Raw genomic sequence first — 17,258 nt, forward strand, 5'->3', positions numbered from 1 at the left:
CCTCTGTGAGATTTTTCTGTCTTCTTTATTTAAGTCCTAGTATCTCAGTCCACACTAATATCGGAATACATTCGGGAACCAGTCAAAAGGTTTGTGGTCTAGTACTCAAGATATTCACGTGGAGAAGTAGCGAGCTATCGTCGATTCTTTGGAGAATCATCAAGGTATTATTCTTACTCCATAGAAAAGCATGTTTTAGGTTTCGATTATATCTAAAGCATGTTTTAATTCAAGTTATGAGCATGATTAGGGGTGTGCATTCGGTTTTTCGGTTCGATTTTTGCCCAAACCGAACCGAACCGAAAAACCGAATTTCCTTGAAAATCAAAACCGAACCGAACCGAAAAACCGAACTTAAAAAACCGAATTAAACCGAAAAATCGAAATTTTTAATAAAAACTGAAAAACTGAAAAAAATGTGGAGTATATATTAATATATAATAAATTAAAATATATAATATAAAATTAATAGAATATATATAATACATACTATATAAAATATATTTAAAGTATATATTATATATATGATATACTATATTTAAATTAATAGAATAAATATATATAATATTATATTTAAAATATAATTCGGTTTTTCAGTTTTTTTTCGCCCGAACCGAACCGAATAGAAAAGCTGAATTTTTTTTATTTTTAAAACCGAACTGAACTGAAAAACTGAAAAAACCGAACCGAATTTCAAAATTTTGGTTTGGTTCGGTTTGGATATTCGGTTTTTTTGCTCACCCCTAAGCATGATACATGTGATAATTACGCGAATAGGTTTTATCTAAATAATCTGCTAAATAGATCGAAATTATTATCTGATTTATTTGATACGCGCTTCCGTTGCCAACCTCTTCAATTGGTATCAGAGCCAGTCTTTGATTGTGATTATTTGGATTTAAATTTCGCGAAATTCATATATACATGTGTTATTTGATTTCGGAGAATGTTCTCGTCTTTAGTTGTTATTTTATTAGCATGATGAACTCAAGAACTATCAAATCAAAGAACTTGAATTGTTCGAATATACGAGATGTGCGATCCATCGGCGCTCGCGCCAAGATGGATCGCGCTGTGTATGATCGAAGTAGGGATGTCAACGTAGTGGGAGCAAGGGAGGTGATCACACGACAAGGGCTCATGCGCGCCGCTGGCGAGACCGCCGGTCCCGGGGAGCTCCGGGAACTACAGACGGATAGTGGGAGAACGAGGCAGCGATCAAGCGGCGACGTGCATACGACCAAGGGCTTGTCCACGCCGCCGGCAAGACCACGATGCCGATGGAACTCCAGCACAACGACAGTCGACGATGGGTTGACATCGACAGAACCACTATTCGTCTGAGAGCAGCGGGAGTTTTCCATCGCAATACCCTAACCCACACGGAATTCTAACCCTAGTCGAGCCCTGACTTGTGCAACGCTGAACCGAGAGCTACACCGCCTAGGGCGGTCGCCGCTGGTTGAGGCAAGGTCACTGACGGAGGAGCGACATCGACCGGAGTAGCGCGGCGCCGCCGGAGGGTGCGAGTGATGCCATGCGCATCCTCGTGTTGAACGGCGTCTTCGCCGCTGAGGGAAGCCGAAGGCAGCCACGTTTGTCGCGGGCTACCGGTGGGAGCATGGCGACGCGTCACTATGCCGGTGAAGTGGTCGTTGGATATTCATCGACATCGATTCGTGCAAACCTCGATCGACGAGATATCGATAAATATATTATTTTATAATTTTTAATTCTTGAAATTAAAAGAAATCATTAATATTTTTTTGAGAAGATTTCCCTAGATTTTAGGAATATTTTAATTATTGACTATATCTATTGAAATAAATATATTTTATTTACTCCTAGATGATATGGACAGGAATAATTTTAATAGTTTCCTAAATATTATATATCTACAATCCTAAGATAGATATGTAGGAATCAGATGTTGTAGCATTATTTTACCAATTTTTGCATAAAAGTGAAAGAGGTAATATGAGTTTAGGAGTTTTAATTAAATAATTTTTAAATTCGTAATTATTTTTTTCTTTTAAAATACTAAAATTTAACTAAAAATATAAGCAAAGTAATTAAACAAAATGAACTAATAAAAGACATGAAATTGATGTCCACTTTGTGACGTGGCACTATAAGTCAAGATTTTGTATCAAGCTCTCAGCCCAACCCAAATTGATTTTCTTGACCCGATCCATTTATATACCATCCCCTTTCTCTCCGACGATCTCTTTCTCCTTCTCTTTCATTCTCCTACTTCTCAGTTTGGGGCTTTTCTCCGGTCTTCACGTGTTTGCTTCTCTTCTTAAATTCTCGGTATATATTCGTGAATTATTGCCCTTCTGTTTCCAAATTGCGAGTTTTTTCAAACATCTCTCTTAATGTTGCGATCAAAACCTTTGACCTGTGCAGTTGGAATATTCGGTTTGTGCAGTACTTTGCTTGGAGCTCGGGAAGCTTCAATTCTTTCGGGGAGGGCAGGATGGATTTCGTATCGAAGTATCAGGTAATGTTTTGTTTATAGTCGACTAATCTACTGTTAACCCCTATTTTCTCTCTGTCTACGATCTTTTAAAACTAACTTAGGGTTTTTTTTTGCTTAGCTAATTTAAAGTTTTGGGTGCTATTATCTGCATTTTTGAATGTTGCTGCAGGGTGTGGTGGGGCGCGTTTTTGGGAATGATAATTCGACTTCGGATGATGACAGGTGATTTTATCCATCCATGCTTCTTTTATTCATAATGTGTATGTGATGCACGTCCCACTGAATATACTAATAACTGCTTTACAATTGGAGTAACATTGATGAATCTTGTCTTTCTCGGTTTCTGCTCAACTTCATACAGAATGCCTCCTCTTAAGATTGGGGTTCCTTTTGTTCTGCTTTTTTAGTAGGATTGGTATTTATGTTCTCCAATTGCAACCTCAATAAACAAATTATACTGATAAGAGATCATTTGATGAGGAAAATAAAATAGATGTTTTTTTTTCTATATGTGCTATATTTGTTATCTTCCTTTGATTGAGCAGTTTGAAGTTTGTCTTGTTTTGTTTGGCCGCTTCTCAAATTTAATTTGTTCATGGCCATTTTTATCGACAGCTATGTGGAGCGCTTGCTTGATCGCATTAGCAATGGCACACTAGCTGACGACAGGAGGAATGCCATGACTGAACTTCAGTCTATTGTGGCAGAAAGTCATGCTGCACAATTAGCTTTTGGTGCAATGGGTTAGTTCATTTTTTCTTAATGGAACAGCTAGCTCTCTGATTCTACGCTTTATCATGTAAAATGTCATTTATGCCCTAAACTCAATGTTAGTGCAGGCTTTCCGGTACTGTTGAGTGTCTTAAAGGAGGAGCGCGATGATGTAGAAATGGTCTGAACTCTTTGCCCCTTGACTTGAGTTTTTCTAAATTCATCACTTTGTTACCTAGTATTTAGTGTTACATTCTGGAAAATATATCCATTGTTGGCAATTCTCCATTATACTCAATTTGAACATGCATTTATTATTTGAATAGGATGTGGATACAAGTCTGTTCTTGAACCAAAGGCTTGACAACTACATATTTTTCCCTCCGTCCACCAATAAACGTCCATGACTATCATTTTCGTCCGTCCACCAATAAATTTCCCATTTGCTTTTTTACTACTTTGGTAATGGACCCCACAATCCACTAACTCTTCACTCACATTTTATTATAAAATTAATACATAAAAGTAGGACCCACCTTTCACTATCTTTTTTCATTCCATTTTTATTACATTTCTTAAAACCCGTGCCCAGTCAAATTTGGCCTTATAATCGTGGACGGAGGGAGTAGCTCTTAAAAGCAGTATTTGCAATGTCTTCAACTGATTCATTTTGTTGACAGTTTTTGACACCATTCACAGATATTTTTAGTACCTCATGTGTAAGAGTTCCTCAAGTGGCTGTGGACTCTAATATGATATTCTGTCCATAATGTTTTTATGTAAACTTCTATGGCCAATAGATACTATCCCTAGCTGTTAGCTGATACTCCCTCCGGCCACTAAAAATAATCCCATTTGTGGGCGACGCAGGTTTTAATGTGAAATTGGTAAAGTATGTGAGAGAAAGATATAAAGTAGGTAAAGTAGGAGAGAGAAAGAAAATGTGGATAACGTATGAGAGAGATAAAAAATGAGTAATAAATAGGGAGTAACTTTTCATTTTTAGTATGAGACTAATTTTGGTGGACATACGAAAATAAAAAGAGAGACTATTTCTGCATTGTGCATTATCGATTGAGTATCCACTTTAGTACTGGTTTATTATTTATCCTGATTCGGTACTGTATTTATGAAGTTACGGGGGGCTATTGAAACTCTTGTAAGTGCTGTAAGTCCTACTCAGCATCCAAAATTATCGAAGAATGAGGTTCAGCCAGCTTTGATGAACAGTGACCTACTTTCTAGGGAAGTAGAAAACATCTCTCTTCTACTGTCTCTTCTGGTAAGAGTGCTTTCTTACATTGAACTTGTATCTTATCGTCAGTGAATAATTTGATACTTTTGCAGTCCGAGGAGGATTTCTATATACGATATTATACGTTGCAGTTGTTGACAGCACTTCTAACAAAGTCTCCAACTAGGTATTTTATTTCTTTTTTTGTTCATGAAAAGACATTGATCCTCTCAAGCTAGTCTAAGAGCATGCTGTTGGGTATTTCCATAGGCTGCAGGAAGCTATTCTAACTATTCCCCGTGGTATAACAAGGCTTGTGGATATGCTCATGGATCGTGAGGTATTTTTTTACTGGATACCTATTTATTTTTCACCATTCAGACTGATATATAATTGCACTCGTCTATGTATTTGAAGGTTATACGCAATGAGGCTTTGCTGCTTCTAACATACTTGACTCGTGAAGCTGAGGCAAGTTTGTTTCTAAAATATATAATATATATCACTGTTATAAGTTTCTTTTTCTCTCTCTGATAATAATATACTTCATTTCTTATTACTGGCATTCATTGTGACATTTGACATCCAGGAGATTCAAAAGATTCTGGTCTTTGAAGGCGCTTTTGAGAAGATATTTAGTATCATAAGTGAGGAGGGTGGTTCTGAAGGAGGTGTTGTAGTACAGGTGTTCAGCACACTTATTACTGATTGTTTGTATATGTTTTATGATTTTCAATTAAGCATTTGTAGTTAACTATATATAATTTTTGACAATCTAGTAAATTTGATCTGTGTGTTACGACCTGTATTTATAGGAGAATATGTAATCAATCTGTAAATACAGCTATATGTAAATACAGATAACATTGTATTTATAGGAGAATATGTAATCAATCTGCTCTTTGATCTTGCAAACAGGACTGTCTGGAACTGTTAAACAATCTTCTTCGAAATAACACCTCAAATCAGGTTCTGCACATTTATAATCCACCTTTCTCATACGATTCTAAATACAGCTATATGAATTTTCTTACCGCTTTTAAGGTGCTGTAGGTATTGCTTAGGGAGACAATTGGCTTTGATCCACTGGTACCAATCTTGAAGCTCAGAGGAACCACGTATAAGTTCACACAGCAAAAGGTTAATTCTTTTCTTACTGCTAGCTGGCTCATATTTTTTACTTCCAGCAAATGAGGTTGCTTAAGCGCTCATTCTAACTTTCTCCTGCATTCTACTCATTGCCAATAGACTATCAATCTACTCAGTGTATTGGATACGATAACTTTGTTGGTAAATGCTGATCTACAAACTGATCCTGGAAGAGACTCCAACGGGTTGACAAATAGGACTGTCTTGGTGCAGGTTTGAGTTCGATGTTTAAAATTTTACATTATGAATCTGACAGATTCTACCTAATCTTACTTTGCACTAGTTTTAGTCTCACAGATAACCTTTTTCTATACTTTCAGAAAAAAGTGTTGGACCATCTTTTGATGCTTGGCGTAGAGAGTCAATGGGCTCCTGTTTCTCTTCGTTGTATGGTGAGATAGCCATTCCTTATGAATGAATTATTTCTCATACTCTGAGTCCATTCTTTATCCAGTGCTCTATCATTTCTCTGCAATGGTGTGAATGGATTTTAATGTTTTATGAACGCTGATGTGAATGGATTTTAATGTAAACATCCACTTTTTTGTTTTAATTTCTTTTAGAATGTATCTATGAGCTTTACCAGGAGCCATCAAGGTGATTCAAACTATAGAAAATTTCATTAGGTGTTTTTGAAGTTTTTCCTGCACCAAAAACATGTTGAAATGTCTGAAGGAAGCAATTTTTCAGTTGTCAAAGACTCAAACGATATATATCAGAGACTACTATTATGATTTATCAAATCAGAATGAGTTAGAAGGGTAGATAAGATCCTAAGACAGTTAAGTATTACTTTGATTAAATAATAAGTGGTTGACATTTTACTCTATATCTTATGGTTTTCTCTGGAAGCAATGCACACCTCATAAGTTACAAGCAGAATATATGTGAGGGAGAGGGAGGCCCGCATAGCTGCACCTGACTGGCTCATTCTATGTTATGATTAGTTATTTTACTATGTATACAGTTAGTTTTGTGATTTAATTGTTAGTTTGGCAGTGGAATCCTTTCGTGGGCTTTGGCTTAACCTAGGAAATGAAAGGGTTCTTCTTAAAAGAAGTTGTCTAGGGTATTATTCTTGATCTAATCATGGTGCCTGGCCCTTGGGCAGAAGAGAATTATGATGATTGCTTCGTGTTTATTTGGATATTGTTTATGTTTATTCACTTGTAATCCAGCACAAGCTTATATTTTTGGTCTGAATCCCCTTTACTCTACATTATATACAATATTGTATAACCTCAATATGACTACTTTGAGTAAAGAATGAGTTTTTCCCCACAATTGTACATGCTTCCTTTGGTGAACCACTAGCTAAAAGTTGGTTGACACACAACATGTTGGAATTTTTAAGAAGTGCATGGTATTTGTAATTTTCTTGAAGTGCATATTTTCACTTGCATTGCTATAACCATTTCAGGCACTCAGATGCATTGCAGATCTGGTGATTAATCATGCAAAAAATCGTGATGCCCTTGCAAGTAAATTACTTGGAGAGGAGCCACAAGTTGAGCCCGCATTAAATTCTATCCTCAGAATTATCTTGCGTGCTTCTAGCACACAAGAGTTCGTTGCAGCTGACTATGTTCTTAAGAACTTCTGTGAGGTTTGTATTATTAGTCTTAGGCCAGCTATATTATTGTTAAGCAAGTAGACATAAATGTTGGATATCCATGTTTTTATCAACAACTATGTTTCCTAAATTTGGTAAATTCTAATATCCACGCATGTAAGATGCCAATTTTCGAACTGTTTTATTACTCTTTTTTGTATACACTCATATTTTATTTTTCTAATATGAGCCCTTATGTCCTTATGATCTTCCACCTTGGAATAGAAAAATCCTGATGGCCAATCAATGCTTGTTTCAAGCTTACATCCTCAATCAAGCTCAACAGTTCGTTCTCCCTTTGAGGAGGATGTTAATGCATCATTCGGGAGGTTATATTTATTTTCAGATGTCTATCTATTCTACCCTTTTAGCTGTTGATTAAATGTCTGATATTACTGAATTTTGCAGCATGCTACTGAATGGCCTGACGTCGAGTGAAAGTGATGATGACCTTGAGGTAATGCTGTAGATTTCATGTGAATTGCTCCTTGAGGCACAATAAATTAGGAGCAGAAATAACAACTATAACAAACTAACGAAAGCTAGGAACCTAAATAACAACTATAACAAATGCCGAGATTGCTGCTTCCGGATCCTTCTCTACCCGCTAGGTCTCTTTGTCCTCCACGTTGTTGCTTGGCCAAACAATTCCCCGATCCCCGCGCTTGTAAATCTTCCATCCGTTATCCGTAACTGAAACCATTTAGAAAAATATGTCCTCTTGAGCTGGATTGGTTATCTATCTGGCCATTGTATTTTTATGAATTTTGAATTAGGGAATATTTGCCATTTCATTGCATAAGAAGATCTGATTTGTCCTTTCTTTGTTTTCCTTCTGCAATCAGTAAATCTGTGATCCTGAGGCTACTGAGTTTTATCTGACTTGGTCAGACATTTCATTGCACGGGAAAATCTGATTTTGAGTTTTGCTTTTGGTCTCCAAAATTTTGAAATAGTCAGGCACCTTCTATATAGTTGTGGTAGTTCACTATCTGTAAAATCAAGGATACAATGTGAAAGAGGTTTGACTGTTTGGTGATGTTGATCGAATTTCATTAAGTATCCACTGTCAAATCATCTCCCCAATTTGTACAGATTTGCTGCAGAGCTGCAAGTGTCCTATCTCATCTTTTGAAAGATAATATCCAGTGCAAGGAGACGGTATGAAATTTCATTTCATGTACATGTGTGTATATCTTTTTTCAACATAAATATTTGTATATCCTTGTTCTCTAAGAGTTGCTCGTTCTATCCAAGAGCCATAGCGACTCAGTCTGACTGACAATGGGCTGATGCAGGTTCTTCAAGTTGAACTTGAAGCTCCTACGCGATCATTGGGATGTGCAGAGCCTTTGATGCACCGTTTGGTAAAGTACCTGGCACTTGCGTCGTCCAAGAAAAGTGAAGATGGAAAAGCTAGCACATTTGGATCTGTGTATAGTCATCCAGTTATCTTGAAATTGCTAATTATTTGGCTGTTTGACTGTCCACCTGCTGTTGATTGCTTCCTCGATTCACATCCCCATCTAACATATCTGCTGGAGTTAATGTCCGATCAAACTGCGACTGTATGTGTAAGGGGATTGGCTGCTGTACTCTTAGGAGTGTGTATATCATACAATAAAACGATTGACAATGGAAAGAATGCTTTTAGCATTGTAGATGCCGTAAGTCAGAAAATCGGTCTCACATCATACTTTTCCAAGTTCAATGAAATGCAGAACAGCTCGCTTTTCACTTCTGCAAAACCATCTCTGACTCGCAAGCCATTGAGTAGGTCAAATGCTGCTAGCATGTCTGAGATTGAGAATGTTGAAGAAGATGACAGCATTGATCCTAACAGTGATGACTATTCGATGCTTTCAATGGTCTTTGATTCACAGTTTGTTGACTTTGTGAAGAGATTAGATGCTAAGATCAGAGAGCAAATTGTGGAAATATATAGTCACCCAAAGACCCAAGTTGCTGTGGTACCCGCAGAACTTGAACAGAAATCTGGGGAAATTGACGAGGAGTATATCCAACGTCTAAAAAGATTTGTGGAGAAGCAATGCCTTGAAATACAGGTACTTTCATTGATCTAGTAATGAAAATTCTCTGTTTCGTTTATAGCTGCTAATATAGGAAGGGTTTTTAGTAAATTAGTTTTATCAAGTTTAACTATGGACCGTTTGTGCAAGTTCAACCTTTTGCTCATCATATGCTCAACTTGAGGTCCCATTTCTGAGGAACCTACTCTTTTGCATTTTATCTTACATTCTTTGGATATAAATCTTCTGAAGGAACTTTTGAGTCGGAATGCTACTCTGGCTGAGGACCTGGCAAGAGTAGGGGGGAGTGAACCGTCCCAGCTTGAACGTAAAGTTAGTGCTGGCTCAGAAAGAGTTCAAGTTGAAACTCTGCGTCGTGATCTTCATGAGACTTCCCAACGATTTGAAGCCCTCAAAGCAGAGAAAAGCAGAATTGAAGCTGAAGCATCAATGCACCAAAGTGCCGCGAGTAAAATGGAATCTGATCTAAAAAGTTTGTCTGCCGCATATAATAGCCTTGAAGAGGTTAATTTTCAACTAGAACGTGAAGTCAAAGCATTGAAGAGTGGTGGATCAGTCCTCGCCTCTGCTGACGTCGAGGCAATAAAAGCTGAAGCAAGGGAAGAAGCCCAAAGGGAGAGTGAAGCTGAATTGAATGACTTGCTGGTCTGCCTTGGGCAAGAACAGAGCAAGGTGGAGAAGCTTAGCGCGAGGCTGTCGGAGTTGGGGGTTGATGCCGCTACATTGCTGGACGGCATCGGAGAAGATATGGGACTTGATGGAGACGATGATGACGACGAGGAGGATGAAGAAGACTGATTCTCAAATTATTAATCTTTCTTTTATTTGTACATGAACATGATGTGGTAACTGTACAGTGTTGTAATAATTTATCATTTGGAAATTTATCGAATGTGTTTATGTTTTTGTTGTAAATACTAACCGAGGACTGATTTGTCTCCCTCTTTCTGAAAACCATATTTGTTCATCTTCTCTCAAAAATCCAATATATATATATATATGAAAGTAAACACATGAATCATTATAAAAGCAAACCAAAGTGATTTATTCCTATGTATTGATTTGCTAGAAGCAATTCCTAGTTTACAATTCAAGGCATGGACATCTAATCAAGCCCACAAAAAGAGCAACAGACCATTATTCCTTTTCCAACTCCGAAGCAACTATACATGTTTTTGTATACCCACAAATAATAGTATGTCTCATTGCATCAATGCAAAAATACTATTCGCAGCTAAATCAGATATCAATCTTCTACAATGGCAGCTGCCATAGGATTCAGCACTTCCATTTCTGTGCAGTTTATACCAACAAAAGGAACATCAAACCTTTCCATTTCTAACATCCCACTTAGACAATCAAACACAGTTCAACCACTTAAGCCTACAAGAAGAAAACCATACAACCTATTTGTGGTTCCACCAAGCAGTCCTACCTCCGACACTAGTTCACTTTCTCCTGCAGCTCGAACGATCATGGAGTTCTACTCTTCCATTAATCAAAAGAACTTGACGAAACTGGAAGCGTTGGTAGCTAATGATTGTTGCTTCCGGGACTATTTTTTCCCTAAACCGTTCCAAGGGAAAAAGGTCTCTTCTGTTTTCCTATAAGACATAACGGGACTTCTTCATTTCTTCCTAACCACTTTTCTCTTGCATGCTAAATTCAGGAAGTTATGCATTTCCTCGAACAACTTACCACGTGCATGGGTGATCACAGAAACATGAGATTTAATGTTGAGCTTGTATGCGAAGGGAACGACTATACAGTTGCTTTCAATTGGCACTTGGGTATCTTTCTAATCTGTTCATTCATTATTGTTTATTGATGCTTATCAAGCCCCAAACATGTTTCAATCTGATTGCAGATTGGAAAAAGATAGAGGTCCCTTTTACTAGAGGAAGCAGCTGTTTCTCACTATCAGTGAATGAAGATAAACTACTTATCAAGTATCTTGGCTCAATTCTTTACCATCTCCTTTATAATGTTATCAGAGAAACATAAATAACATTTTAAATAAACACTTGCAGGAAAGCACAAGTTTTCATTGAATCACCTATCAAATTAGGAGTTGTGGCACTGGTACTAAAATCTATCTTTTTGAACAACATTCATAAATGCAATACACAAGATTCATTGTAAAAATGAAACATTTAGCATATTTGTTATTAGGCATGGTACAGTTTCTTCTTTTCTCCATCGAGAGAACTACATCTTTTGTCCTTGAACATTGCACTATTATCATCCGCGGTCCCTATTCTTTAAAAATATCACCAGATATCTATGTCTATGGATATTGATATAGTACCGCTGGAAGGACTTTTGCACTATTTTGAGTCTTTTTTGCCCCTTTGATATTTTTTTTTACTTAAAGGGCAATTTTGTACATTAACCATTAAGGAGAACTACATTTTTAGCCCCTAAACTCTTGCTAAAAATATCATCTATGGCCCCTATTTTTTAGAAATATCGCCACACATATGTGAACTTTGGTGTAATATCACTAGAAGGATTTTTGCACATTTGGAAAAAAAAAAAATTCTTTCCAAAATGCTTTCAGCCTTTAAAGGCTAGTTTTTCAAAAAACTGGACGTTCTTACCAAAAACATGTGGAAAGAATTGATGGATAATATCCTTTTAACACAGGTGTAGATTGTGACGATTTTCTTACTTGTTAATGCTGTTCACTGAAAATCAGGCTATATTCAAGAGTGTGACTTCAATATTCGATGCATTTCCAGCAGCTACAGAATGTAATAAACCAATCCCCATTTCAGAATCCTTATTCCTGAACATACAATACTAACACAACGTCGCCCGTTTGCTCATACAGGGTTCTTAAAGAGCCCGCATACTATGTTTCGCGTACTAATAAAGGCATACAGCATCGGCATACATCCTGTGATAAGTCCATTCCTAGCCTGGTACATCAAGCTACTGAATCTCACAGCTTGCATTCTAACCACTACTCTCAATATTCTGCATTACATAGCCAAGATTTTTCACAAGTAATCCACAGAGTGTGGTGGCCTGTTTCACCACCAATCACCATCTACATTTCTTTGTATTTTGGAATCATTGTGACAAAAATTCGCCTAACAATGATGAACCATTTTTATTCTAATTAAATACACTGATTATCCCTCTATGTCCATGACATTCCATGATAGTAATTCATAAAAAATGAAAAGGCTACACGCAATTGTTCCACAACTATTTATAGTTTACTCTAAAATTTCAAGGAAACCAAACAGCTAAAAAAGAGTTCGAAAATGTACTTTTCCATCATTTCACGCAAACCAAACTCGTCCTAAAAAAATAAAAATCCAACAAAAATAAGTTTTAAAAATTTTAAAATGCAAACAAAAGTGGACATGCAATAGTTAGCTTAATATAACAGTTCGGCTCCGATACTGGATCCTATAGGACACTTCCACTTCAGCACTTCATGTTAAGATTTATCGATGATCGACAAGAAACGAGCAATAAAGATGACACACGGTTTACGTGGTTCTGCTTGTGTATTATGTAGACCTCACCGTGCACTGTCTTAATTTATGTTATATTCTCATTCCGGGCTATCTGTCAATTAAAATCTTATTTTCCATTTTTGATAAGTGGACCTCATACTCCACAAGTCATTATACTTACATTTTACTATTTAATTAAAATATAAAATATGATCATATTCAATTAACTTTTTTTTTTATTATTAATTTTCTTGTTAAAGTCAAACAATTTGTTAAATCCGTCAGTTTAAACGTATCTTTAAATAGCGGACAGAGAGTATAAATAACCTATGTAGTTATATAAAGAATGTCATGTACGTAACGGAATTTTGTCTATAAGTTTTTATATAAGAGAAATGCACTTGGAAAAACTTTGACAAAAATAATTTTAGGTTTATGGTACACAGTTTGAGCAGTGTCAAGTCTATTCTTTAGGAATGTTGCACTTGATAAAGTCCAATGGGAAGACATGATACATTACTATACAAAATGTGGCATTGTTCTTGCACATGATCATACACTCTTCACAATTAACATGTTTATATACTACTCACTTTCAAGATCTTTGAGATTTGTACATACCTGGGAATCTGCCAAATCAAGATTCAAGTACATATTCAACTTCAAGTGCATGTGTGCGCCTTACTTTATCAGCTATATTAGGTCGAGGTGGTGGCATCCATTCATCCCGAAGCAGCTCAAAGCCGCATAGATTGGCAGTGAAGACACTTGAGCAGTGTCAAGGAAGTGAATCTTGTGACTTGGGTGTAGTGCTACCCTTGAGTAGACCAGCGTCGCCGTCCATGAAGAGGTCGACAATTTCTACCTTATGAGCATTCGAATCTTCATTCTGGATCCCTTTCAAAGCATCCAGCACTTCTTGCATCGAAGGTCTCATATCCTTCTCTTGCTGCAGACATCTGAAAGCCAATTCTGAAACCAACGTAACCATCCTTCTCGCAGAACTATTCGTGTTGAATCCAAGACTTGAATCAACCAGCTCGTGCAATGTATGGTTTTGAATCTTGTTGACAGCCATGTTCGATAAATTGATGTCCTGGCGTTGCCTGTTGGTATCCACTGCCTGCAGTGATGATATAAGCTCAATTAGCACAACCCCAAAACTGTACACGTCGCTCTTTTCTGTGAGTTGGTAGCACTGGTAGTACTCAGGGTCGACATAGCCGGGAGTCCCTTGTGGAGCAGTGGACACATGAGTTACGTTGCTTGGGAATAGCCTCGACAACCCAAAATCAGCAACTTTTACATGGAAATCATTGTCCAGAAGAATGTTGCTGGTTTTGACATCCCGGTGTATGCAATCTGATGTATGTAGATAAGATAGAGCATCAGCAGTTTCGACAGCGATTTGCAACCTAATAGACCAAGACAACAAGCCCGATTTGGCACGTTTTCCATGCAGATGATCCGCTACCGTCCCATTTGGTACATATTCATACACAAGCAGTAGCTCTTGGCTTCTTCTAGAGGTGCAACCATAGAGTGTCACAAGGTAATGATGCCTTAACCGTGCTAAAATCTCAACTTCATTGATGAACTGCTCTGTGCGCTTGTAATTGTTCTCGTATAAGCGCTTAACTGCAACTACACGACCGTCTGAAAGTAGCCCTGTTTGAAATGTTGTTTTCAGCTCTTGTGCTCGAAAAAGAGAAGACAAAATAATGAAATTTATCCATGTGGATGATGAAGGGGAGTGAGTATACGAACCATAATATACAGTACCAAATCCACCATCTCCAAGCTGTCTAGAAGGATCAAATTTGTTAGTGGCTTCTTCAAGTTCGGTGCAGCTGAAGACCTGCACCCCAAAATACGAACTTCCCCTACCAAAGTCCGACTTGGGAGATGGATATGACGGGATGCTATTACTCGAAGGCAGGGAAAGGAGGCCTTTCGTGGAAGGGGAAGAAGTGACTTCCTTGGTTGCGGTTCGAGATGACAGCATCTGCTTCCTCTTTTGTCTGCAATGGAAAGCCATCCATCCCAGGCCAACACCAGCAAGAACAGCCCCACCGACGAAAAGACCTGCAAATTAAGCTTCCTTTTTTAGCATAACATTTTGTGTGAAAGAACATATAGTATAGAGTTGGGATGGCATGCCACCTATAGTCCTTGCTGTATTTGTGTTTCCTGCATCAGCCAAGAAATCACAAAATAAGAGTGTGTACCAACCCAACCTTAGGATTTTTATAAGCAAAACTAGGCCTACTTTCAAACATCCATAACACAACTCAGAAAGAGATAAACTTAAATAGCCTAACTATTCATACAACCAATAAGTTTATGATCTATTTCAATAGTAAGCAGGACAATAATGCAAGTAGAGACACAAATTTTATGCAACTAATGTTATCTACACGAATCAATGATATAATCTAACTTAGAAGAGTAAAATAAAGTGGATTGAAAAAGTTAATAGAATATGACTCACATTTTTATGTATCAGTTACTAAAATATGAGTTGAATATGTTATTGGAATGCGAGATTTATTTACCATTTGTGGTTAAAAAAAAGTAAAAGTGAACAATTAATCGAGGATAGACGAAAATAACAAATGTGGACAATTAATAAGGGACGAACGAAGTATTTCATTTCAATTTTATTTATACTTGGAAAATGAACCTTACATTAATTCACCTACTTTCATTATATTCACATTTTATTATAAAACCAATGTATAAAAGTAAAATTTGCATTTCATTATTTCTCTCTCACTTTTTCTTTACAAAATCAAAATTATTTTCGAAATCTAAGCTAATAAATAATGGGATATTTATTACTGAACGAATGAGTGCTATATTTGACTGGACACATTGTGTGTCCAGTTAAATACTAAATTTGACTGAATTGAAGGCACTTCTACATATTCCAAACTCTCAACTATGATCTAGATTGCAAAATTTGATCATTTGATGTATGACAAATCTTTAAATTTAATGGTCTATATTATAGTTTAGAGTTTGTAGAATGTATAGAGTTTTGCGTTTAGGTAAATGTATTTATATGAAATGCAATCATGTAAGTTAAAATGAAAATAATTAAAAGTAGGCAGAGTCGTTGATACCCTTGGAAGTCGGGGGCGATGAAGGGGCGCAAGAATGAGAAATATAGGGCGGATGAGGGCAATAGCACACAGTCTTGTTGGCCGCCAAATCATAACCGCAGCGGCCACCCGACGCCCTACAGTCGCCGCAGCTCTGGCTCTCCATCTTCCACCTGATCTGGAAACCATGCTTCAGAGCCTCCCCCAATTCCTTCGCGTCCAGAGGCTTATCCACCGGCATCAAAGCCCCCGACACCACCACGCTAGCACCACAAACCCTCCCAGGAGGCGGAGGCACCACCCAAGGCGCCACATACGCGTCTCCTCCATCTCCACCGCAAGCCACGCGCGTCATGTGCACAGCCTCAGGGTCGACGTCGAAACGGCAGCCGTAGAAAAACGTGTAGTTCATGCAGGTGGCAGCGTAGTCGAACACCGAGTAGTCGAGGGTGGTGTTCGCCATCACGGCTGGGCAGGCGCTGCTCATCGTCTCCTCCCTCGCGATCCTCAGCGTCTCCTGATCCATTTCCAGCACGCGGTATGTCAGCCCCGCCATCTCCATCGTCGTCGCATTACTGCGCTCGTCGCACCTCAGGACTAAGCTGCGATGGCCGCAGTAGTCTGGATCGGTGGAGCCCCGGAAGGGGTAGCCGATGCCGCTGATATTGGCGCCGCAGCTGAAGGTGTTGCTGCATTTCCAGTACAGTTCGCTGTCGGATTCGCTTGGTCCGATGGAGAATTTGATGAGGAGGAGAAGGAGGAGAAGGAATGTGTTTTGGGATTGCATTGGCATGGGAGGTGTGAGGGTAGCGATGTGGTGTTGTATGAGGATATAATTAGGCAGTGGTTGGAGAGAATAAAAATATGGGGGAGGTTGGTGCATGATATTGTATACTAATAGTTGGACTTTGAAAGTTTCTTTGATTTCTGTCTATTTAATCTTGAGTGGGTAATTACATTTACGTATATGCTTCAGATTTTTAAAAATGGTTCCACCTAACTCTGTATAACTAGTTATATTCACACTTTTGTAATACCAACCAGATAGTTCATGTCAATAAAAGTAGAGTAAAGTACTATTTTGATCCTAAATAAATGGCTAAAATACGATTTTAGTCAATAATATTTATTTTTTGAAAATAAGCACTTAAACATACAAAAACACTGTCGGTTTGGTCCTAAACATACGGTTCCGTCAATTTTCTGCGAATTAGCAAAATTTTGACTATAGTAATTAATTAAAACAAAATAAAAAAATTTAAAAAAAATTCTAAAATAGAATTTCTCACATCTCTCTTCCTCTCTTGCCGGCGACCAATTCATCACTCTCCCTCACCAATTCTAAAGGGGTACCTCTCCTGCAAAATCAACTTCTCCAATTCCCATTCCCACCCCATCAAAATCCAAGAATTCACCTACAAAGACCTCCTATGAGTCACCGCCAA

The 17,258-nt window shown here is 37.8% G+C and overlaps 3 protein-coding genes across 4 annotated transcripts; 2 read left to right on the plus strand and 1 right to left on the minus strand.

Moving 5' to 3' along the window:
* Positions 1 to 2,177: 2,177 nt before the first annotated feature.
* Positions 2,178 to 10,145, plus strand: LOC125222011 (golgin candidate 6-like). Of its 2 annotated transcripts, none has more exons than XM_048124386.1 (20): positions 2,178 to 2,313; positions 2,410 to 2,503; positions 2,652 to 2,704; positions 3,098 to 3,225; positions 3,322 to 3,374; positions 4,329 to 4,475; positions 4,541 to 4,614; positions 4,698 to 4,767; positions 4,845 to 4,898; positions 5,017 to 5,112; positions 5,346 to 5,396; positions 5,481 to 5,567; positions 5,676 to 5,789; positions 5,897 to 5,968; positions 6,997 to 7,182; positions 7,414 to 7,517; positions 7,597 to 7,645; positions 8,284 to 8,349; positions 8,487 to 9,254; positions 9,471 to 10,145. In XM_048124386.1, the coding sequence occupies exons 2-20, from the start codon at positions 2,480 to 2,482 to the stop codon at positions 10,035 to 10,037; spliced, it is 2,763 nt and encodes a 920-aa protein (XP_047980343.1). In that variant the 5' UTR covers positions 2,178 to 2,313; positions 2,410 to 2,479; the 3' UTR covers positions 10,038 to 10,145. The 2 variants fall into 2 exon arrangements, with proteins under 2 accessions (XP_047980343.1, XP_047980344.1); XM_048124387.1 differs by having other exon boundaries at positions 2,197 to 2,313; positions 2,432 to 2,503.
* A 322-nt stretch (positions 10,146 to 10,467) lies between these two features.
* Positions 10,468 to 12,387, plus strand: LOC125185669. Its single transcript, XM_048082239.1, has 6 exons — positions 10,468 to 10,828; positions 10,909 to 11,029; positions 11,107 to 11,188; positions 11,270 to 11,321; positions 11,938 to 11,992; positions 12,073 to 12,387. The coding sequence occupies exons 1-6, from the start codon at positions 10,499 to 10,501 to the stop codon at positions 12,249 to 12,251; spliced, it is 819 nt and encodes a 272-aa protein (XP_047938196.1). The 5' UTR covers positions 10,468 to 10,498; the 3' UTR covers positions 12,252 to 12,387.
* Positions 12,388 to 13,159: 772 nt separating this feature from the next.
* LOC125220325 (LEAF RUST 10 DISEASE-RESISTANCE LOCUS RECEPTOR-LIKE PROTEIN KINASE-like 1.3) lies at positions 13,160 to 16,606 on the minus strand. Its single transcript, XM_048122484.1, has 4 exons — positions 15,835 to 16,606; positions 14,873 to 14,899; positions 14,477 to 14,794; positions 13,160 to 14,377 (listed from the first exon to the last, which is right to left on the minus strand). The coding sequence occupies exons 1-4, from the start codon at positions 16,604 to 16,606 to the stop codon at positions 13,488 to 13,490; spliced, it is 2,007 nt and encodes a 668-aa protein (XP_047978441.1). The 3' UTR covers positions 13,160 to 13,487.
* Positions 16,607 to 17,258: the final 652 nt, after the last annotated feature.

The sequence above is a fragment of the Salvia hispanica genome, chromosome 4, assembly GCF_023119035.1.
Source record: "Salvia hispanica cultivar TCC Black 2014 chromosome 4, UniMelb_Shisp_WGS_1.0, whole genome shotgun sequence".
NCBI lineage: Eukaryota > Viridiplantae > Streptophyta > Magnoliopsida > Lamiales > Lamiaceae > Salvia > Salvia hispanica.

What these genes read in the sequence shown, in the direction of transcription:
- LOC125185669 (XM_048082239.1), top strand. Translation starts at nt 10,499, where the DNA reads ATGGCAGCTGCCATAGGATTCAGCACTTCCATTTCTGTGCAGTTTATA. An exon ending in TGCTTTCAATTGGCACTTGG is followed by an intron (nt 11,030 to 11,106) that starts GTATCTTTCTAA and finishes ATCTGATTGCAG; the next exon opens with ATTGGAAAAAGATAGAGGTC. An exon ending in AATTAGGAGTTGTGGCACTG is followed by an intron (nt 11,322 to 11,937) that starts GTACTAAAATCT and finishes ACTGAAAATCAG; the next exon opens with GCTATATTCAAGAGTGTGAC.
- LOC125222011 (XM_048124386.1), top strand. Translation starts at nt 2,480, where the DNA reads ATGGATTTCGTATCGAAGTATCAG. An exon ending in CTAACAAAGTCTCCAACTAG is followed by an intron (nt 4,615 to 4,697) that starts GTATTTTATTTC and finishes GTATTTCCATAG; the next exon opens with GCTGCAGGAAGCTATTCTAA. An exon ending in ACTTGACTCGTGAAGCTGAG is followed by an intron (nt 4,899 to 5,016) that starts GCAAGTTTGTTT and finishes TTTGACATCCAG; the next exon opens with GAGATTCAAAAGATTCTGGT.
- LOC125220325 (XM_048122484.1), bottom strand. Translation starts at nt 16,606, where the DNA reads ATGCCAATGCAATCCCAAAACACATTCCTTCTCCTCCTTCTCCTCCTC. An exon ending in ATCGCCCCCGACTTCCAAGG is followed by an intron (nt 14,900 to 15,834) that starts GTATCAACGACT and finishes TGGCTGATGCAG; the next exon opens with GAAACACAAATACAGCAAGG. An exon ending in ATTTGGTACTGTATATTATG is followed by an intron (nt 14,378 to 14,476) that starts GTTCGTATACTC and finishes CATTTCAAACAG; the next exon opens with GGCTACTTTCAGACGGTCGT.